General features: G+C 45.6%; 3 protein-coding genes across 7 annotated transcripts in view; 1 reads left to right on the top strand and 2 right to left on the bottom strand.

The window, feature by feature from the left end:
• PNPLA7 (patatin like phospholipase domain containing 7) overlaps positions 1-586 on the bottom strand; it is a 414,014-nt gene extending 413,428 nt beyond the window's left edge. The window contains exon 1 of one of the 2 annotated variants that reach the window (XM_038374480.2): positions 449-586. The gene's annotated coding sequence lies outside the window, so the exon portion shown is untranslated. The remainder of the gene's footprint in view (positions 1-448) is intronic. The other variant, XM_043499152.1, reaches the window with a different exon arrangement.
• An 11-nt stretch (positions 587-597) lies between these two features.
• On the top strand, positions 598-1,740 carry MRPL41 (mitochondrial ribosomal protein L41). Of its 3 annotated transcripts, none has more exons than XM_038374483.2 (2): positions 598-737; positions 1,151-1,740. In XM_038374483.2, exon 2 carries the CDS (start codon positions 1,160-1,162, stop codon positions 1,565-1,567), a length of 408 nt encoding a protein of 135 aa, XP_038230411.1. In that variant the 5' UTR covers positions 598-737; positions 1,151-1,159; the 3' UTR covers positions 1,568-1,740. The 3 variants fall into 3 exon arrangements, with proteins under 3 accessions (XP_038230411.1, XP_038230413.1, XP_038230412.1); XM_038374485.2 differs by lacking the exon at positions 598-737 and adding an exon at positions 763-1,066; XM_038374484.2 differs by lacking the exon at positions 598-737 and adding an exon at positions 764-1,070.
• Positions 1,741-7,159: 5,419 nt separating this feature from the next.
• Positions 7,160-22,396, bottom strand: DPH7 (diphthamide biosynthesis 7). Of its 2 annotated transcripts, none has more exons than XM_038374678.2 (9): positions 22,258-22,396; positions 17,677-17,821; positions 16,852-16,939; positions 15,885-15,979; positions 14,504-14,670; positions 13,645-13,717; positions 10,359-10,424; positions 9,975-10,147; positions 7,160-8,739 (listed from the first exon to the last, which is right to left on the bottom strand). In XM_038374678.2, the coding sequence occupies exons 1-9, from the start codon at positions 22,394-22,396 to the stop codon at positions 8,273-8,275; spliced, it is 1,413 nt and encodes a 470-aa protein (XP_038230606.1). In that variant the 3' UTR covers positions 7,160-8,272. The 2 variants fall into 2 exon arrangements, with proteins under 2 accessions (XP_038230606.1, XP_038230607.1); XM_038374679.2 differs by having other exon boundaries at positions 7,160-8,736.
• Between the last annotated feature and the right edge of the window lie 640 nt (positions 22,397-23,036).

Raw genomic sequence — 23,036 nt, 5'->3', positions numbered from 1 at the left:
ATTTGAGCATAAGCTTTCGTGAGCTACAGCTCACTTCATCGGAAGTCCTCCTTTTCTTTTTACAATAATCCTGCATCCCAGATGAGACACACAGCACGAGATCTGACTCTTTCCAGAAGCAAAGCCAGTGGGGGGGGGGGGCTCCATCACGTATCAGCGTCGCTGGCAGTCACTTCTCCAGCCATGGCCCGATGGGGCACGAGACTCTGGCGAAGCCCCAGAGCAGCCAGGGACCGAGAGAGGGTCCAAACAATTTCACCCGCTGCACTGAGGCGCCCACCGCCGCCTGCAGCGTCCGGGCTCCACCGTGACTCCGCGTGCGGGGGAAGCTCAGCGGCGGCGAGTCCGGGGGGGCCCCGCTCAGAGCTGAGCCGAAGAGGGGCGCGCTCGCGGGCCGGGGCCGGGGCCGGGCCGGGGCCGGGAGCGCGCAGGGGCAGGGGTGACTCACCGAGGGGCTCCCGGCGGCTTGAACGTGTCTCTTCGCGACAGGAAACGGGGGGACCCTGCACGGGAGGTCAGGGGTTAAAAGTCAGGGCAGAGGGCAGAGGGCACTGAAGACACGGGAGCGCGCTTCCCTTACCGCTTCCGCCAGCAAAAGGCGCCCCGGACGCACGCGCCACGCAATGACGCGTCTTCCCTCCCTCCGTCCCGACTCTCCGCGCTGATTGGCCAGCGTACTGCCACGTGCCGCCACAGCGGCCGCGGGTCGCTGGGTAGCTGGGCCGCGCGCGGCGCCGGTGAGGCGGGAGGGTCTCTCGCCCGAGGCGGGTCCCCGGGGACGCGGGGCAGCGCCCGAGAGACGGGTCAGGCCACCCGCTCGTCCCGGCGGCCTGTTCAGAGGGACCCGCGGCGGCCCTACCCGCCCGCGGTCCGGGGGACCCAGGCCGGCTGCGCCTGCCGGGCCCGGCGGGCTGGTCCCCACCCGCGGCTGGAGCCGGCTCCTGAGGCGCCAGGGCGGGGAGAGAAACGGCCCGAGGGCGGCCGCCTGGGGCCCGCTCGGAGCGGGCGGCGCCGTGAACAGCAGCTCGAGGGGCAGCTCACGGGCTCTTCTGTGACTGCGGGACGCGTAGGTCAGAGTCCTGCCTCAGCGCCGGGCACGGCACAGCCGCCCGGACTCTCCGCTTACGTGACCTGTTTTCCCCTCTTGCAGAAACTCAGCATGGGATTGCTCACCAGCCTCGCTCGAGGCCTGGTCCGAGGTGCAGACAGAATGGCGGAATTTACCAGCAAACGTGGACCCAGAAGCCATAACAAAGGCAGAGGAGCCAGGAAATTGGGTTATGTCACCTTAGGTGGGAAATTTATCAAAATTAAGGAAATGGTCCCTGAATTTGTGGTTCCGGATTTGACAGGGTTTAAGCTCAAACCATATGTTTCCTATAAGACTCCTAAAGGGACAGAACCACCACTGACGGCCAAACAGCTTTTCATGGAAGTTGTTGCCCCACAGATTGAGAAGGATATTAAAGAAGGAACGTTTGACCCCAATAACCTTGAGAAATATGGATATGAACCTACTCAAGACGGCAAGCTCTTCCAGTTGTTTCCCAAGAACTATGTGCGTTAAGAAGCAAAGAATATTATAGCTTTCCCTTAAAGGTATCTGCAGCAACTAATCCGTGGGAAATTTACGAAAGTGTTGTTTTTAAATCTGATAAAATGTTGAATAGGGAGATTTCAGCGAGAGAGGGAAATGCATCCTGCCCTTTTTCAGTATCTATTAAAGGAAAATCCTACTGACTTGGCTTGTGTATCTTTTAGATATCTCAAACTTTTTAAAAAAAATAACCAGACTTGTAATTCAGAAATGGAGGAGAGCAGAGCATTGACTATAACCAGCTATCGCCTGGGCCTCACCTGTGTCTTTTCATGTTCTGGCCTGGGATCAAAAGCAGCAGATGCTGTCATAGAATCATAGAAGATTAGAGTTGGAAGAGACCTCAGGAGGTCATCTAGTCCAACCCCCTGCTCAGAGCAGGAACACCACCAACTAAATCATCTCAGCCAAGGCTTTGTCAAGCCAGGCCTTAAAAACCTCCAAGGATGGAGATTCCACCACCTCTCTAGATAACCTATTCCAGTCTTTCACCCCCCCTCCTAGTGAAATAGTGTTTCCTAATATCCAACCTAGACCTCCCCCACTGCAACTTGAAACCATTGCTTCTTGTTCTGTCATCACTGATAACAGCCGAGCTCCATCTTCTTTGGAACCCCCTTCAGGTAGCTGAAGGCTGCTATCAAATCCCCCCTCGCTCTTCTTTTCTGTAGCCTATGTAACCCTAGTTCCCTCAGCCTCTTCTCATAAATCATGTGCCCCAGCCCCCAATCGTTGTTGCCCTCCACTGGACTTTCTCCAATTTGTCCACATCCCTTCTGTAGGGGGGGACCAAAACTGGATGCAATACACCAGTGTCAAATAGAGGGGAATAATAATTTCCCTTAATCTGCTGGCAATGCTCCTAATACAGCCTAATATACCATTGGCCTTCTTGGCAACCAGGGAACACTGCTGACTCATATCCAGCTTCTTGTCCACTATAATCCCCAGGTCCTTTTCAGCAGAACTGCTACTTAGCCAGTCAGTCCCCAGCCTGTAGCAGTGCATGGGAGTCTTCCTTCCTAAGTGCAGAACTCTGCCCTTGTCGAGCCTCATCAGGTTTCTTTTGGCCCAATCCTCCAATTTGCCTAGGTCACTCTGGACCCTATCCCTACTCTCCATCGTATCTACCTCTCCCCCCCCAGCTTAGTGTCATCTGCAAATTTGCTGAGGGTGCAATTAATCCCATCATCCCGATCATTAATAAAGATGTTGAACAAAACCAACTCCTGGGGCACTCAGCTTGATACCGGCTGCCAACTAGACATCGAGCTGTTGATCACTACTTGTTGAGCCCGACAATCTAGCCAGCTTTCTATCCACCCTATAGTCCGTCCATCCATCCAGTCAGCCATCTGCTTCCATTGTTAGATGAGACAGGGATACAAGCACTTATCCTTCAGGGTATTAAGCCAATTACTAAGTACCTGGGGCAATTTCCATCTTCCTGCTCTTAGGTGACCAAAGATCAATCCTATATAAAATGGAGTATTACACAAGAGCAAGAGGAAACTTCCAAAAAGAACAATAGGAACCCTTAGCCTAAGCTATAAACTGTCTCAAAGAGTGGGGACTGTCTGTTGAAACCTAAACATGTAACCAGTCTGAGGCAAGTCCCAGTTTTAAGGCAACTTTCTTTGGATGCAATCAGTATCCCTAGTATTTATGTACAACTGAGGCCTGCTCCTGAGTCAGGCAACTGAATGTCAGAGCATTGCACTTTTTAAAGCTCTTGTGTAAGGAAATCAAATTAACTTTGTCCTTATCTCACACAACCACTACCAGCAGCTATGCATCTTCGAACTTATCTGAGCTAGCAGTACTTCTATCCTAAGAATTTTAAAAATTGATTTAATATTAAAAGTACCTTCATTTTTCATCAACTCCTTTTACTGGAGATACAAAAGGCATCTCCCTGTGTAAATAGGGCATATAAAATGACATGAGCAGGAGTAATAAATCAAGATGTTTCATTGTTTAATGGACAAAGTGTTAGAAAGCAGGAATTCCTGGTTCTGCTCAAGGCCACAGCAAGTTTGCTATAAACAATTAATCCTTTCTCCAGTTTTACAGCTGGGGAACCTTGCACTCCAATGTCTAGCTGTGGTTTGTTTGTACAAGGCTTTGCAATGTAAAATATTGATTCTTAAGCATGAGGATGTATTCCTATGTCCTCTTGTTCGGAGAAGAATGGCCACTTTAATGTATCTTTGCCAGCATCTCACTTATGATGAAACTAGGTGCCTAAGCTTTTATGTTTCTATTTTTAAAAAAGCAAAGGAGCTTGAGGAGGTGGGAGCAGTTAACTAGTGCCCACTGCAGCAGGTTCTAGTCCAATCTTTTTCAGAGGGCATCTGGTTTTTCTAGATCTGAAATACATTTTTCCATCAACTACCTATTTTACCTTCATGAAAATGGTGGGATTTTACTCTGCTGAAATTAGTTGTTTATTGTTGCATGAAAATGAATAGTCACTGAGCCAGGGAAAGACAGAAGACTATAGCCTGATGGGTTAGATGCTCACCTCGGTTTGGTAGATCCAATTTTAAGTCCCTGCAGCAGTGACTTATTTATAAAAAGCAGAACCGCTTCAAAAGGAGAGATTGAGAAAGCCCCAATATCAGAGTATCCCATCGTCCTCTGGCTAGGGCATCCTGCAATGTGGGACACCCACAATCAAATTTATTCTCCACATCAGGCGGAGAGGAACAGAACCCAGGTGAGTACCCTGAATCCAGTGCTTCCCCAACTTTTTACTAAAGCGATCTACTGTCTGCATTAAGAAAAGGAGTACTTGTGGCACCTTAGAGACTAACAAATTTATTTGAGCATAAACTTTTGTGAGCTACAGCTCACTTCATCCGATGAAGTGAGCTCTAGCTCACGAAAGCTTATGCTCAAATAAATTTGTTAGTCTCTAAGGTGCCACAAGTCCTCCTTTTCTTTTTGCGAATACAGACGAACACGGCTGCTACTCTGAAACCTGTCATTATGCAAGGTACTGTCTGCATTGTGGCTTTTTGGGGGACCCACTATTACTACTACTCCCCCTCTCCTCAGTCCTCTAGTCCTATCCCTCCTGCTCAGCCCTGCAGCCATTTGGCCCTCAAACCTGCTTGGCTCTCCTTTGCTCTTGCTCTCCCTGCAGCCTTAGTCAGCTCCTCTCCCCTCGCAGCTAGACTGCAGTTGCTTCCAGGCTGCCTACTCTGGCCATTTCTTCTGTGTGGCTAGTAGTGCCCAGATCCCTCTTTTCAGCCCATTGCCTAAAGCAGAATCTAGGCAGTAGCACAGAGGAAGTGTTCTGAGCCAAAGAGCAGAGTCAGTAGCCTGTTCCTGTTTCACATGTTCCTCTGAGGCTTTCCTTCATGCTGCTGCCCATTGGAAAGGTGGGGCGCACCTGTGGGGCACCACTTTGACCCTTCCCACATCCCACTGTTAGTTCAAGCCCCAGCATTGGGGAAACACTGCAACCAGGGGCTGAAGGTTATAATGGGGGGGGGGGGGAGAGAGAGTCCTGCCCTGGCCATTTTATGAATCTAGTACACCTTTGCATGTCAAAATGCCCAAAATTGAAATGAGAAAGTTCAGGTCAAAATTAAACCTTTTGTTTTGACCCTACTTGGAATTTTTGATTCAGCAAAAGTTTTGAAACAGTTTGGGGCTCAACCTGAAACAATGTTTTCAGAACAACCAGTAACAAAAAAAATCCAATCACCCACCTCCACTCAGGAGTTCTTAAGCACAAGGGGCCTGGGAAATGCATGTTATCTAGAATGTTTTTTCAGCTCACAGCTATCCTGGGATAAGCCTGAAATGGTTGAACATGTGTTATGGATTCATCATGTGGTTTTTGTAAGACCTAACAATACAAAGCCCTTTCCAGTCTAGCAACTTACCTAGATGTGAGCACATTCTGTGAACACTAGCAAAGTTTCACTAGCTCCAACTGTGCTACAAGCTCTTAAAAATCACTGACATGCCAATGTAAAACGTATTAAAGTCCTTTCAAATTAAGGGCAAAATCCTTCTAGCCTTACAAGAATAGTGTCATTAGATTTAACTGATACTATTCAGTGCACTAAGGACAGCAGGAATTCAGACAAGGCTGCAGCTCTTGGAAGATAAAGCCATCACAGGCTATACAGCAACTTAAGGATGAGGAGGGCATATTGGGCAAAGAACTGAAAGGCTGAATATAGGAACCACTCAATTTACAGGTTAGACTGTTAAATTCATCATGGAAGTTATAGGCAAAGTGAGCTAGCTGTTGAGCAGAATGTGCCCCATGAGGAGGATCACTATCAGTGTGCACTTTCAGTAACCCCCTAGAAAGCATGGTGCAGTAGTTCACTCATTTTATTTTTGATAGTAGAAAGGGATATAATTATTAGCAGGGATGGAGAAAGGGGAAATTTCCCCAACAGCAATCTGTTAAACTGAACAATGTATGCTAAGTCACCTTTTGCATCCCTTTCTTTCCAGATGTTCTCCTCAGGGTCCTGTCTTGATCGTTGTCAGTCAGTGAACTCTTCAAGAAAGGGAATGTCTTTTTAATAGCTACACTAAACACAAAATGTTAATACTGTAAAGGAGGGAAACAGTCAGAAACTTAGCACTTGGGCCACTTAACTGTAGACTTGCTAACACAAGTGTATGGAACAAACCTGCACTGGTGTAGTTGGATTTCACAAAACAAGAATATAGCTTGAATCCATAGCTTTAAAAATGAGCACAGTGCTAATCTCATCTAAAAGTCATCATCTTCTGGTCAAAAATCACAGCTAGTCTGCATAATAAATACTTCTCCCTTCTATAGCACATTTGCAGCCAAAAATTTCTCATCCCTACTATTCTATTCCTCATTTCTTCTCACTACCTCCTGACAACATCATTTCACATTTGGTAGACTAATCCTAGACAGTTTGTTCTTTAGTCTTGGTTCTCAGCAGCATTATCCCACATGCAAAATAAAAGCACAGAGTGTGTGTTGCTTGGCGAGTATCTGTTTAACAATAATCTGTCTCTGAAATCCAGCAGCGGATACCACAGAACAGGACCAATATATTTGAGTTTCCTTGGAGCTTTTCAACTTGTAAGAGATGTAACTCACTTACACTTTTCATTTCAGAAACATCCAAAAATATTTTAATTTTAACAAAAACTTTTGTTCACCATGCTGATATGCATCTCCATAAAACAGCACTCAAAAAAGGTGTTCCAACATACACATGGTACTCACAAACAAGGTTTTGCACATTAAGAAGCTTAGTTATTTCTGTACATTGTTTTAATAGTTTATGTATTTACTGTTACAAAAAACTATAGTTGCTGCTGGTGTTTCTTCCCTTCTAGGCTAATGATTCATTAAGATTCTCAAAGAAAAAGCATACAAGTTAGAAGTTAAATATTTTAAGCTGGTTTTTGGTTGATAATAATCAGGAACACCAAGGTAGTGCCCCATTAATGTAGTGACTTACTGATATTTCATAGTAAGAATCCAACAGGGCAACCTCAAGGAATTCTGGAGACATCCTAGTTAGGATTGAATTAATAATTTTTTTGAACATCAGGAAGTGTTGCCAACAGGGTTTGGGGGTTTTGAGATTTATGCTGAAAAATGGCTCATTTTTTTTTTAAACCTGATTTGACCCTAGTCTCATATTATAGGTCTCACTCTCTGGATACCAGGGATATGGGTTTGTTGCAGAGTTTGCTTTTTTAAAGATTTCTTTGCTGTAAGCACTAATATACAATGAGATTCACTGCATGATCATGCAAATCCAAGTGGTGCTAGTTGACAAGTGAACCTGAAAGTCAACTTGTATTCATGCAGTAAATTAGGTGTAAAATTACACACATGCAGCCACAGCAGAATCCTCATGATTAAGACATTTCAGTATACAACTTCACTGGAGCTGCACTTGCAATCTGTTCTGTCATGTACTTTGAGACAATCTGGGATTTCATTCTAAAAGCAATCTCTCTATCCAAGGTCACTATAAACAGGTTCCCTGTGCAGCATGTCCTCACAGCATGTGCAGTTTACAAAACAAGCTAGTGACCTATGTTTATATTCAAACACCCTTGAACGTTTAAATCCAAATTTTGTGGCTATTATGTAACAGTGGACTTAAATAATTTAGTGTTGCAGCAAGGTTTGGTTGATGCGGGGGAGGCGGATTCTGCTGGGAGAGAGGGACAAGGAAAAATGGCACCCACCCATATCTCTGGAACTGGAGGCAAGACTTACAAACAGACTAGTCGTCAAGGGAGGTAAATTTCATGCCTAAAGAAGCATCCCTTGAAATGCACCATCGTCACTCTGAATCACAACAGTAAAGGATAGCCAAGTAGAAGCACCCATGTTTTACTATGTCCCTCAGCAAAGATAGGAGACTATTCATTTTGATTTAGTCAGAGTTAGACACAAAACACTAAGAATGTAGTTGCCTTAATTTAACAGTACAGATCTTCAGAAATTCAGGAGCCTTGAGCTCCCAGGCAATAAAACTGGAAAAACCCCAGTGGAAGTTATACTGGGCATAGGCTGCAGATACAGTTCTCAATACAAAAAGTCTCCTATACTTTCCCTCTGGGACATTTGAAAGAGGGGGACTTTTCAAGGCTGTTCAAGCGAAATTGTGTTTTCAGAGTGGGAATAATATTTTTTGTATTTTACTCTGAAGGGTTGATTTGACTTGTTTCCCATTTCCAAACATGTAGGATGTTATCATAAAATGAACAAGTCGCTAGGATGCTGATCTCTCTTGGAGCCTTTGCCAATTCAGTTTGATCACTCTTGATGTCCAATCCCCTTCCATCAAGACACTGAGAATGAGGATCAGAGCCACTTTCTGGTCTGACCTGTGAGGCAGTGCCTTCACCCTCCTCATCTAACACTACATCAAAGGTAGCTGTAGGAGATTCATAAACTATCTTCAGATTCTGGATTTGCAGATCCAGTTTCTTGCTTCCTTGATCCGAGCTTGCCACTGGTCCCTCAGACAAGTCAGGTGCAGAAAGTGGGTCCTGTTTTACAGCCAAGGGATCCCTTGGGGAGAGTCTTGACCAATCAGCTCCATAAGCCAAGGAGTTATGCAAGATGTAGGATGACACAACAGTGCATTCCTCGGTGTTTTCTGCTAAAAAGAAGAATAAGCGGAAATCAAGCTGCGAAGCCCAGTTTACGTAGCTAGTCTGCTAGCTGTTCCAGTGCTGACAATTTAGTCAAGAAGAATTCCACTCTTCCACCCCAAGTATTACTGGTTACCGTTCTCCTTCACAAGACAAAAAGAATCAGACACCTTCAAAATATATGAGGCATGGTAAAAAGGAAGTTTTCCTCATCAACTTTCTACTGCCTCTTTATAGCCTCATCTTCACTCAGCTCATTGGAGGGGAGAAGAGGATCAGCATGCCCGTGCAGCTCTTAAAGGGCTCAGAGGAGAGGCACCATGAAAGTAAGTCTCACACAAACTGTAAATGCTACAATTGCCAAGATCTATACACTATGTTCTTTTATGGCAGGTTGTTGTCCCCACTGAATTTCTGCCCTTCCACTTCTGAGGGTGGAGAGCACATTTTAAGTGTTTAAGTAATAGAGTTTAGCACTAATCAACCATAGCACTTTTCAGCTTCAGACTGCTGCACAGATATGACCCAGTTCATCCTCATCATCCCTTCCAACATGAAGTATTATCCCCTTTTCACAGAGAGGTTAGGTGACTTGTTCAAGGTCGTACAGCCAGACACCGGCAGAACCAGGAATCTGACTGCAGTCCTGTGTAGCATGGCCTGAACACAAGTGCAAGCTATAACTAATACCTAAACATTGGGCAGTAACTGTGCTTGGACTGGTTTGGAGGTTGTTTGAGGCGGCAACCAGTTTTCTCAATAGCAGACCTGTTAGCTCAGGATACAGTTATTACCAAGTTAATAGGAAGCATCTAACAGGCAATCACACATGCAGAAGTGTCTCATCCTCCTGTCATTTGGATGAAGCAATAAACTGAAGTGGCCACATGAATGGCTACTACCCTCGTGCCAGAATGCAAGGGTTTGCATAATATGACTGAAATCTAGTTAAAGGTTACAAATCAGTAGTTACAGTGTCCCTGCCCTATGATTGGAGAGACCACTCCAAAATGGTACAATAAAATTGTTGGTGGGAAGGATAGAGAAGTTTAAATGTTCAAGCAAGGAGTTCTTACAACTGAATTGAACACCTAGGCTTCTTGACAGTATTAGTATATTTCTACCATTTATTCATGCAGTAGCATCCACTGGCCTTCCCTTCCATCTGTAGTCAGGGAAGATGAACAGCGGTGTGTGGAGGAGAGAGAAGAATGTCCTTCCTTTCGCTCTATTGAACACTCACCCATACTTCCTTGGCAGTCAAGGATTTTGAATCCATTATGCATGCAAGCAGCCAACAGCAAGTGCTCACGTGTTGGGTGCCACTTCAACCTCCAAACTCCACCCTCAACATGGGTGTCTGCCATTGGCTGCTTCATATTCCTGGTGTCCCACAGGAGAATGTGTTCATCATAGCTGGAAAGACACACCACAAATAAACACGCACAGACAGAAAAGGAATTTTAGTGCATACTGCACAGAAGGAATAAAGAGGATGCAATGCACTTTCCACCATGCTCTACTGATGTCAGCCTCTTCCCACAAGAGCTTTTGGGGAAGCAACCATGGACTGCAAATACTGAGGCAGGTTGGGGATGTCAGGTCAGAGCATCTAAAGATAACTCACCTTCCTGTAGCCAGAAGATACTCCCGGTGTGGACTGCACTGAATGCTGCACACGCCCATTGAATGTCTGCAAAGGAACAACATGCATCAGGAGAACAGAGACCAAGAAAGAGTGTACAAAGAGTGTCTTCTGAGAAGACAGAACTCTCCAATTTTGAGAACAAAAGAAACTAAGGCAACCTCCATAGCAACAAAGCTTCTTACAATACGGGAGTTAAGGACAGCCTTAAACCCCGCTATAGTGATTGTAGTGCAGTACACAGGAACAGAGTAGTCCTTTTGCCAATTCCAGATAAAATAATGGAACAGTGATACCCACTTTTAATTTACTGAGTCCTGTAATATATTCATACCCAGCAACATGGGGTATGGAAAACAGACCTTGTCAAACTAACATTTTTTTTTTTTAAAATGAGATTACAAGTTAAGTTAATAAAGATAATAGCATTGATGTAACAGACTTCTGTAAGGTGTTTGACTTGGTTCCAGATGATATTTTGATTAAAAACTAGAACAATGCAAAATTAACATGGCACATATTAAATGGATTAAAAGCTGCCTGACAGGTCTCAAAATATAAATGTCAACAGGGAATCATCATTGAGCAGTTGTGTCTAGTGGAGTTCTCGGCCCTATACTGTTTAACATTTTAATCAATGATCTGAAAGAAATCAAAATCAATACTGATAAAGTTTTTGGATGACTCGAAGTTGGGGGAGTGGTAAATACTGAAGGAGATGGCCACTAATACAGAGCAATCTGGATTGCTTGGTAAGCTGGGTGCAAGCAAACAATATCCATTTTAATAAGCCAAATGTAAAATCCAAAATCTAGGAACAAAGAATGCAGGCCATATTGACAGGCTGAGGGACTCTATCCTGAGAAGCAGTGACTGTGAAAAGACTTACAGTTATGGTGGATAATCAGCTGAACATGAGCTGTTGGATGTATAAACAGGCAAACTTTGAGTAGGAAAGTTATATTACTTCTGTATTTGGCACTGGTGCAACTGCTATTGGAATAATGTGTCCGGTTCTGGTGTCCACAATTCAAGGAGGATGTTAATAAATTGGAGAGGATGCAGAGAACAACCATGAGCATGATTAAAGGACTAGAAAACATGCCTTTGACTCATGGAGCTCAATCTATTTAGCTTAACAAAGAGAAGGTTAAGGGGTGAGTTGATCACAGTGAGTACCTAACTGGGAAACATTTTTTTTATTTTTTTATTTTTTTTTAATAATGAATTCTTCAGTCTGGCAGAGAAAGGTGCATAAACTCCAGTGGCTGGAAGTTGAAAATAGACAAATTCAAACTGAAAATAAGGCATACATTTTCACAGTGAGGGCAATTAGCCATTGGAACCATTTACCAATGGTTAGGGTTGATTCTCCATCACTGGCAATTTTTAAATCCAGATTGATGTTTTTCTGGAAGATATGCTCTAGTTCAAAACAGGAATTAATTCAAGTAAATTTATCTGGCCTGTGTTACACAGAAGGTCACACTACATGATCATATTGGTTCCTTCCAGCCTCAGAAAATATAAACTGCCAGTGCCCATGTGTGTCTTGAGCGTTCTTAAGAGCAATACTCCTGCCATGCAGCTTTCTAACAGGAGAGTATTCATTGGCAGCAATTCCAAGATTCACAGAGGAGCAAATTTATGGCATGATGTGGCATGGGTTTCTGCAAAATAGCTGCATGCAAGGGAGGTTGATATAGTTCCCCAAGTAGTAACTAACAATAACCACAGAGTTTTAGGATTATAAACAGAGCTTAGTTGAAAAGTGGTTCACACTGTTTTAATGTAGGATATGTCTAGTAAAACACAACTACAAAAGAAATTAATGTAAAAGGATGGGAAGGGAGAAAAAATAAAAGTTTAGCAAAAAGCAGACCTGACATTTTAAAATGCAGATAATGTTACTCTTGGGAGTTTTTCTTGGTCTCCATCAATCCACTTAATTTAAGAACCCCCACCTCCACCATTTTAGTGGGGAATGCAGAGAGGAAAGGAAGCAAAAGAATCCCAGACTGAGATTAACTGGTAAATTTAATAGGTCTCTCCATTTCCCAGAGGCTAGTGCAGGACATTTTCTACCATTTAGTCCAGTGACCAATTTTTCACTTCCCTTGGAGAAAAGCATTCTACAGCCCAACAGAACTTAGAAGGAAGAACTTCCTGGCAATCTACCCTAAATTTTGCCTCAATTTCCATTCCATTATAGATGAGCACATCTTTTTGTTCCAGGTCCTTGTACCATACTAATTCTCCTCCATACTTAGCATTTACACCTTTAAAATCTTGGTAGTTTTGTATCCCCCCCACATATCTTAGGCAAGCTGAACATGTTTCCTATAGCTGTTATTTTTCCTGCACAAGTCAGTCCCTTCAGCTCCCTGATCAATATTTATTGCTCCTCTCCAAGTTCTCTCCAATATGTCAATATCTTTCTAGTACTGAGAGGCCCAAGTGTTGACCATCATCTGTGTTGAGAGGGACTATCCCTGCCCTGTTCTGCGAGGCCTCTGCATATGCAGCCCAGAGTTGCATGGTGGACCCCTTTGCTGTCATTTCATACTGCAAACCTATGTCCTCTTCTCAACCGTAGGAGCCTCACCTATTACATTCGTTTTTACACATCCAGTGAAATGCATTCAAATCCTTCCAGAGCAGGAGGCAACAACTGGCTTGATTTAACATCCAGAAGACTAAGCATTATCTACAAGTTATGACGGGGGAACTCTTGGCCCTAGCACCACAGGTATAGAAAACTCTGCCTAAAGTGAGGGGTGAGGAAGAGAACTGGCAGAGACATGAGAGGGATCTGGGAAGCCATGCACTCCCATGTTTCCACGGGCTCCAGTTCCACAGGAATCCATACATGCTATCATGTAGCAGTGACTTTGTTTAGGACATGGACAGAGCCAGGACATCCACCAGCAAATCCTCCCTGCAGAGAGGCTGGAGACTACTCCAGTCACAAGGATACCATAGAGGTTAGGAAGTTGCTCACTCCACAGCCTTGGTAAAATAGTAAGATCCTTTCCCTGCCACCTCCCCCAAACACCACAACTTGAGTACAAATGACCTAGCACTCAAAGTGGCAGCTAACTAACCAAAGGCAGCAGAACAAAGGGCACAGATAGACAAGACCATGGTATGCCTCAAATTTAAATTTCAGCTTTTAACCATTCAACTGGAATTCTGGGAGAGAACACACTTAGTCATAGTCAGTCATGCATCATGATTCTATTACCATCTGTCTGAGTGACTTAGTTACCTCTCGCTGGTGAAGATAGGCATTTCTGGGCAACGCCTGGTGTCCCAGCCCCTCAGCATGCAGTCATCTCCACCTGTACAAAGAGAGATTGGCTCTGTATTAACACTAGTTGGAAAATCAGTGCACCATAGAAGAAGCTGAGATTTGACAGCTCTGGAGCATGACTAGAGCTGGAGACAATGCCCTTACTGCTGTTGCACTCAGAAGATCATAGCAGGACTTGCGTTTTTCAATGGAATGAAGGGCAGAGCTGTTGCATGTACCAAAAGATTTCACTTCATCCAAAAGCGTGAGATAAGATCAGGGAGGGAAACCAGTTAGAAGGAACCCTACCTAATGGAAGTAAATAATAGTCAACATTTATTTGGCACCTTTCTTCCAAGCATCTCAGAGCACTTCACAAACATAAGCTGAATCTCACAAACCGTTTATGGAGGTATCTTCACTTCGCAATAGGGATACAACCAGAGAAGTGGAGTCACTTGCCAAGATCAAACTAAGTCAATGGCTGAGCTGGAACTAGAATCCCAGAGCCTTCATGTCAGTCTCCTGTTCTGATTACAATGTACTACTCCCTCTTGGTTAATGAGCAGTCAGGGTGGGCATTTTATTATCCACAACTTCCCACAGTCAATCCTTCAAAGATTATTTTTCCGAGAAATGGCACAAACACTGAGAAAATATCAGCTGGCTGGTGCAGCAGCAAGAAGCGTCATCATGATGCACATGCAAAGGGTAGGAGGGGCAAGAGAGGCAGCCACCATGGAAATGGGTATTTTGATAGCCACATATCTCTAGGATATTTTCCTGCCCCTCCTCTGCCCCTCTCCCCACAAGAAAAGGCTTTTGGTGTTCACACCTGAATACACAATATCTGTGTCCCAGTAATTAAAAGCAGCAATCCAGGCCTCAAAGTTGTGAGCCTTCCACTGGCTGAGGATTTTCACAGAAGGAGCAGATTCATCTATTGACAGTAGGTTCAGCGTCCCCTTTGAATCACTGCTGATTACTCTCAGTGGGTGCCCACTACAGCAGGAAAGAGACAATATGTTAGAGTTTAAGACAACTCATGTCCCAGCATTTAATCCAGTGACTTTCTCCTTCACACCTGCAGCCATGGTACAGCCTGAAAAGACCAGTTAACACACAAATGATGAGTATCCATCTATTAACATAGACATGGAGCAATACTAGGGGAGCAAGGCTTCCAAGCAGACACCATTGCTGGGCATGTGCAGAGTGCACCAGTCCCCTGTTCTTAAGAGCTGGATTTCATCTTCAGTCCACACTGCACAGGAAGCACAACAATATTCACAATCCCAGCTCCCTGCTCTCAATCCGAAAATGATCAGCTCATATTGATTTGGGATAATTAATTGAAACAAGGTCTTTGGTCACCTGTAAGCTCCAAAATGCTGTTGAAACACCCAATAAGATGTGTCATCTCTCCTGTGTGGCAATTTCCCACACAGCTCTCCCACTCAATGGGTCTGCAGGGGCTGGGAATGCTGCAGATGCTGCATGTTCAGCCCCATGAGAGGTAGGAGGCCTTTTGTTTCCCGAGTGATTGAGCAGCAGCGACAGACTTTACAGGGATGCCCCTCTGAATCAACACAGATAGTGGTTATCCCTTTTTAAAGATGAAGAAGAAATATACACAAAGGGACTTGCCCAAGTCCAGAAGTTTTGTCAATTCATTAAACAGCGTGCACAGACACAGTATAATGGGCACAAGCAATTGAAAAAAAAAAAAAAACACCAAATTAAGTTAAACAATATCAACTATAGAACTCCCCCTGGCTCCCAGCCCCATGATCAGTCCACACTTTTCTCCCCCCCTAACTCTGAAAACGAACAGTCCTCTTCAGCCTGAGGGTGACATCTAACTAATCTGACATGGTGATGACATTCCTGGAATCAACTCTGGGAGCAGATAGCAGAGCAGCCACTTCTAAACTGAGTTTCTCAGCTTCCCCATTACAGGAGACTACTGGGGCTCAGACTAAATCAAGTTTAGATTTTACACAAACACTAAAGTTGCCAAGCCATTTCCTTGTTAATGGTTCATAGGCAGAGACCCCACAGTAAAAGTTTCCACATGAAGGAGCCTCAAAGGCAATTCTAAGCCTCCTGAGAGCAGGGACCGTGCAAGTGACAATGGACTCTCTCCCTCTCTCACACACACACACACACACACAGCCCCCCCCCCAACAGGGTGCCATAGTTATTCCCCTCCTCACCACTGCTCCCGTCCTGTGGACCAGTCCAGAGACAAGGCAATGCATTGTGCTCCTAAATCAACACTGCAGAGTGGCTCCAACATGCAGCTGTTCTTCTACTGGAGAGAAAAGGAAATCGATCAAGATCAGAAGACAGAAACAACCACATAGACAGTATCTAATTGCTCTTTCACCCCTCACTGGGGGATCCCACGGGTGGCTGCATTCCATGGATGCTGTAGGTTTATACCCTGGAGAATTTTAGGATCTTTGGCATTACAGAAAAGAAAAATCCTAACATATAAGCCACTGAAGTGCTAGATACAAGGACTACTATCCACATAGGGTGCCTCCCATTTCCTGTCCTTAAACTCACTGACTCCTACCTCCCTCCCCAACTATCTATCCCAGCAGCTCCTCTATTTCAAACCTCATTGTGGTTAGAGGGCTATCTAGCCACGGTGTCCTAACTTACCTCGAGGCTGGCTTCTGCTCTGTCCACTCCATTGAAACTGCCATCTAGTTATCAATAACCTCTTTCTCACAGGGCCCCTTCTTCACACTCAATCTCTAAGCTACCTTTGACAATGGCCCAAGCCGCCTCCTCAAAACTTTCTTTCTTGGGCTTCTATGACTCTCCTTTCACAGTTCTATCTTGCCAACTGCTCTTTCAACAGTTGTTTCTTCTCCCCAGAGACTGAAGACCCCAAGTGCTGTATGTCCTCATTTCCCTACCCCTTCCCCATTTCTCCCCTCACCGTCCATTCTTCACAGATGGACAGAGGCAAGCTTGACTCCCAGATCTCAGGGACAAATTTTTGGCATTGGCATTTAGGAAAAATGCCACCCAAAAAAAAAAAATCTCACTTGTAAACTGAACACATTTGCCCTGGAGTCACTGACAGCGCCATGGAGACTCTGACATCTTTTCCATAACACCACACTGTAAAGCCTTTGAACATTAATGACTTGCATCCCAGTCACCTACCTCACTTCCAGTCAGGTGGCAGAGCTCCACAGTTCCCTTGGCATTTGCAATGCCCAATGTGGGATGTTCTGCAACGGGAATGTGGCACCTGGAAGAGTAATTGACAATGAGGTCTTGAACTCATGTCCATGTCTTGCATTAGAGGAAACTAACACAGTCCCGAAGGAGGAGCTATATTGTTTTTTTTCTAAAGTTCTCTGACAGGTCTCAGCCAGGCAGCAGACTCTCTTACTGCAACTTGCATAGCTCCTGTTCCCCATGGGGATTGAGGGAGACAAGATCCTATCCCCTAATGCAGCTTTTGCTCCCATCGGCACCCATCTCACTCTCTAAAATGGCTCCCCCTGCCCTCAGCTGATACTTGGTGGGTGGTTGGCGTGGGGGGGGAGAGGTTATTAATTTAAAAAGAATCAGCTTTAAAACTAGTTTTCAAAGCCAATGAAGAGCTAGCTCCCCCAACTGCTATTGTCTATCCTGCTGCTTCCCCTGGTTCCACAAGCACTGACAGAACTGCCCCAGGCTGGATAAGCAGCAGGCACAGTTCAAGTGCGAGATGCCCACACTGAGAGTTAGCAGTGGCTTACTGGTATTTTTCATCCTAGAACCGAACAATAATACAAACATTATTAAACTAAAAGCCAGAAACCTTGTACAGCAATGTGATCACAAGAAGCTGCTTATTCGTTACTGCAGTAGAAGCTATTGGCAGTCGGAGAGGGAGGGGGAGAGAGAGAGAGAGAACACCTAGAGCAGCAGCAGCCCACATAACCCTTGGCCACAAGTGCCAAAGGAGCCTAATGTTCCCCCCTCACTAGCCAGCATTACCATTTGATGTCTAGGATGGCGGCGGTTTCAATCCTTTGAATTTCAGTCAGTGGGATAAAAGGCTGTTCTTCACTGTAGTGATACAGGTAGAGGCGACCCAACCGTGTGTGGGCCTCATCACTCTCACTGAGGTTTACACCAGGCTGCATCGAACAAGGGGAAGGGAAGTCTGTAAGCTTTAGGGGCTATTTTCTCACCTCTTTCGTACATTGTAACATTCCTCCCTCAAAGATCCTGCCAGAAAGCTAACCAACATCTACTAAAAGAAAAAGGAGTACTTGTGGCACCTTAGAGACTAACAACTTTATTTGAGCATAAGCTTTTCGAGCATAAGCTACAGCTCACTTCATCGGATGCATTTGGTGGAAAATATAGTGGGGAGATTTATATACACACACAGAGAACATGAAACAATGGGTTTTATCATACACACTGTAAGGAGAGTGATCACTGAAGATGAGCCATCACCAGCAGGAGGGCGGGGAAGGAGGAAAACCTTTCATGGTGACAAGCTACGTAGACTCCCTCCTCAGGCCCTACACTACCAGCACTCCCAGCTATCTTCGAGACACCACTGACTTCCTGAGGAAACTACAATCCATCGGTGATCTTCCTAAAAACACCATCCTAACCACTATGGATGTAGAAGCCTCTACACCAACACTCCACACACAGATGGGCTACAAGCCATCAGGAACAGTATCCTTGATAATGTCTCGGCTAACCTGGTGGCTGAACTTTGTGACTTAGTTATGGGTGAGGACAATTTCACATTTGGAGACAATGTATACCTTCAAATCAGCGGCACTGCGATGGGTACCCGCATGGCCCCACAGTATGCCAACATTTTTATGGCTGACTTAGAGCAACCCTTCCTCAGCTCTCATCCCCTAATGCCCCTACTCTACTTGCGCTACATTGATGACATCTTCATCATCTGGACCCATGGAAAAGAAGCCCTTGAGGAATTCCACCACGATTTCAACAATTTCCATCCCACCATCAACCTCAGCCTGGACCAGTCCACACAAGAGATCCACTTCCTGGACACTACGGTGCTAATAAGCGATGGTCACATAAACACCACCCTATATCGGAAACCTACTGACCGCTATTCCTACCTACACGCCTCTAGCTGTCATCCAGATCATACCACACGATCCATTGTCTACAGCCAAGCTCTACGATATAACCGCATTTGCTCCAACCCCTCAGACAGAGACAAACACCTACAAGATCTCTATCATGCATTCCTACAACTACAATACCCACATGCTGAAGTGAAGAAACAGATTGACAGAGCCAGAAGAGTTCCCTGAAGTCACCTACTACAGGACAGGCCCAACAAAGAAAATAACAGAACGCCCACTAGCCATCACCTTCAGCCCCCCAACTAAAACCTCTCCAACGCATCATCAAGGATCTACAACCCATCCTGAAGGACGACCCATCACTCTCACAGATCTTGGGAGACAGGCCAGTCCTTGCTTACAGACAGCCCTCCAATCTGAAGCAAATACTCACCAGCAACCACACACCACACAACAGAACCACTAACCCAGGAACCTATCCTTGCAACAAAGCCCGTTGCCAACTCTGTCCGCATATCTATTCAGGGGACACCATCATAAGGCTTAATCACATCAGTCACGCTATCAGAGGCTCGTTCACCTGCACATCTACCATGTGATGTATGCCATCATGTGCCAGCAATGCCCCTCTGCCATGTATATTGGTCAAACTGGACAGTCCTCTACGTAAAAGAATAAATGGACACAAATCAGACGTCAAGAATTACAACATTCAAAAACCATCGGAGAACACTTCAGTCTCTCGGTCACTCGATTACAGACCTGTCGGTGGCTATCCTTCAACAAAAACCTTCAAAAACAGACTCCAAGGAGAGACTGCTGAATTGGAATTAATTTGCAAACTGGAGTACAATTAACTTAGGCTTGAATAAAGACTGGAGTGGATGAGTCATTACACAAAGTAAATCTATTTCCCCATGTTATTTCTCCCCCCCACCCCATCCCCCACTGTTCCTCAGATGTTCTTGTTAACTGCTGGAAATGGCCCACCTTGCTTGTCACCATGAAAGGTTTTCCTCCTTCCCCGCCCTCCTGCTGGTGATGGCTCATCTTAAGTGATCACTCTCCTTACAGTGTGTATGATAAATCCCATTGTTTCATGTTCTCTGTGTGTATGCATATAAATCTCCCCACTGTATTTTCCACCAAATGCATCCGATGAAGTGAGCTGTAGCTCACGAAAGCTTATGCTCAAATAAATTTGTTAGTCTCTAAGGTGCCACAAGTACTCCTTTTCTTTTTGTGAATACAGACTAACACAGCTGCTACTCTGAAACCAACATCTACTAGTCAGAGCATGGGATAGAGTCAACACTCATTGAGTTGAATTCCCAGCTCTACCAACAACATGCTGTAGGACCTAGGGAAAGTCACTAAGAGTGACTTTTTCAGAGATGCCAAGCAGCCACAACTCCAGGAAAAGCCAATGCTATCTACACATCCTCAGCAACTCTGAAAAAATCAGGCCCCAAGCTCTGTTAGGTAAGGGATAACTGTATCACTTCACCCAGCTCTGGGATGGAACTCTGCAACTGTTTAACAGCCCTCTGACACTCAACAACCATTTAGGGCAGGAAGGAGTATTAGATTCCCATATTAATTAATTAGTTAATTGAGAAGGAATTTAGGGAGGCAGAGTAAGCTGATATTTGGCTAGGAAACAAGGACTAACACCCTCTACCCTTATGAAAAGGGCCAGGGGTGCTTTAGCAATAACCAGTCCATAAGCATACCTTTGTATTGCACCTTTCAGAAAGACAATCCTCCCACAACTCAGCTCCTCTTAACACCATGCTGTAGCACTGATTCAAGACTGACTCAGAAAAAAGCATGCTACCTACTGAATGAGCATCATGCACCACCTAGGCATTCCTTGGAAGTCTCCCATACAAGTATACTGCTTAGTTCTCAAGATCAGACAGGAACACAGTTTATGTTGAGGGTGCAGCGGAAGTGGTTTTCAATATGGGAATATGCAAGTGAACACGGTAATGCCCTGCCACTAGATGGAAGCAATTCAAAGTGCTGTTCTACTTTGAAAAAAAGTGACTGTACAATTGGTCACTACTTACTCGCAATTTTGCCAGCTCTAAGGATTCAGAATTGCTAATTTTAACTCTAGGTTTTTTTAGTTGTGTTTTTCTCCTAATAATTTTGCACAGCCAACACAGCTGTAAAAGGGGGAACTGGGATCTATTCCATGTTGGACATAATCATCAAAATTGTTAACCAAGTTCTAATCAGCTACACCAGAGCAAGCCACTGAAGGCCAATGAGACCACACAGGTGTCACTGAAGGCATAATTTGGCCCACTGGATCTTTGGTGGTGATCATGGTAGTCATGAAAGAAATAGGAAGAACCCAACTTCACTCTCAGCTTTCAGAGAAAGTCTGTACAGCTAGCGGTGGGGAAGCAGCCACCAAACAACCACCACACACCTTTTTACATATTAACCAAGCACACTGTATCTAAGTCACTAGGAGACAGCAAATGTGAAATTCACAGTGCCAATTTTACAGTGATTTTCAGAGTAGAACCACACTTTACATGAAAATATCAGACACACAATTAAACATTCCCAAATTTCCAGAGATCAGCACTATATAAAGGGCCAGATCCTGTACTGAATTCCTATGGGTGGACCCCCTCACTACAGTTCCAGCCCTAATGCATCAACCCCATAACCAACACAACACTGTATTTACACACTTATTCACATATTGGAAGCAAGTAGCAAACAGAGAGGACTTGGAAGCTCTTCTAACAAGTCCAGAGTTCTTTTTATTTTTGATTTTCTATTTTCAGTAAAAGTAACAACAAAGAAAAGACCAACACAAAATCCCAAAACTACAACCAGAGATATACTTAATCAGTCTCTTCATTGTCCCCCATTACAAGGCATAAGCCTCACTTTAGAGCACAACTATCCTTCCACAATTGGGGGTTTGCTTTTTTGTTTGTGTGCTTTTTTTTTTTTTTTTACTGAGGCTATAGAAAATATTTATACTTCAGAAATGCCTCCCACATTCTCTACAGCTGCCAACTTGGATAGTTCGCCCATCTCTCTCAATTTGAGTCTTTTTCCCCCACCCTTAGGCCCTTGGCAGGGAGAGAGTGACACACACCCAGAGTCCCTGAGAAATCAGAAGATGAGATACATTTCAAGGGAACTACCCCACCACCCAGCGCAGGCAAATGCACGATACAAGTCAGGAATGGGTGTAAGATAAGCAATTTCAATGTAGTAAGGTATTTCCCTGAACTCAGGCTTGTCTGGATCTGGGGGTTGGGGTTAGGCCGGATTCTTATTCTCTTATGTTGTGTCCTAACAAGATTTCACATTTGTGCAGTTTACTGCTGAGAATAGGGTGGCAACAATCTGAAAACGCAAGGACACTGAACTGACACAATGCATGAGAGGTCAGGCCTGGCCTATGTCCGCTGCTGTTCATTCATTCCTCCTGATACTACAGCGTCTGTCACGTACCTTCTAGCAGGTTTCTTTAGCTGGTAGGTGCCACAAACCAGGATGCTGTGCCAGCCTTGCACAGGGCACCACTCCACAGCATCGGCGCTGTATTCAGTGTCTACCACTTGAAGAGTCCGAGTCTTGCACTGCGACGCCATGTCACAACGTGCCCATCCTGCCTAGGAAGGAGCAGAGCGCAGAAAACAACGGTCAGAGAAACGGCGAAAGGAGGAGGGGAGACGCAGGGTCCCGGGAGAAGCGAGCCCAGCGAGCCCCGGGCCCTTCTGCCGCGCAAAGCCCGCTCGGCGCATGGGCATCAGCGGCACCGTGCAAAGAGCACCAGGGGAACCACAGGCCGCTGGATAAAGTCCCTCCCCAAGAGAGGGTTTCCAGACGGGAGCAGCGAGTGCCGGGCCCACGCCTATCCCCCTCTAGCTAGGCGAGGGCTGCCGCGGCCTCGAACAGGCAGCCGGGCTCGGGGGAGAGCCCAGGCAGGCAGGTCAGTCGCGGGCCCGGCGACAATCCGCCGCCTCGGCTCAATCTCATGCCCCGGCCCCGGCCCCGAGCGGCGGCGGCGGCTGCCCGCCTCCCCCGGCGCGCCCACCCGCCCCCGGGCCGCCGCTCGCCTCAGCGCGCAGCGGGGACTCGGGCCGCTCCCCCGGGCGGGGGCGGGGGCGGGGGCGGGGCTCGGCCTCTCAGCAACCCCCACACCGCGTAGCCGGGGGCAGAGCTTGGCGCAACCCATCCGCTTCCAGGTCAGGCTGAGCGCTCGGCTGGGGCGGGGCGAGGGGCGGAGCT

Source organism: Dermochelys coriacea, chromosome 16 (genome assembly GCF_009764565.3).
Source record: "Dermochelys coriacea isolate rDerCor1 chromosome 16, rDerCor1.pri.v4, whole genome shotgun sequence".
Taxonomy (NCBI): Eukaryota; Metazoa; Chordata; order Testudines; family Dermochelyidae; genus Dermochelys; species Dermochelys coriacea.
This window is presented reverse-complemented; position numbering and strand designations above follow the sequence as displayed.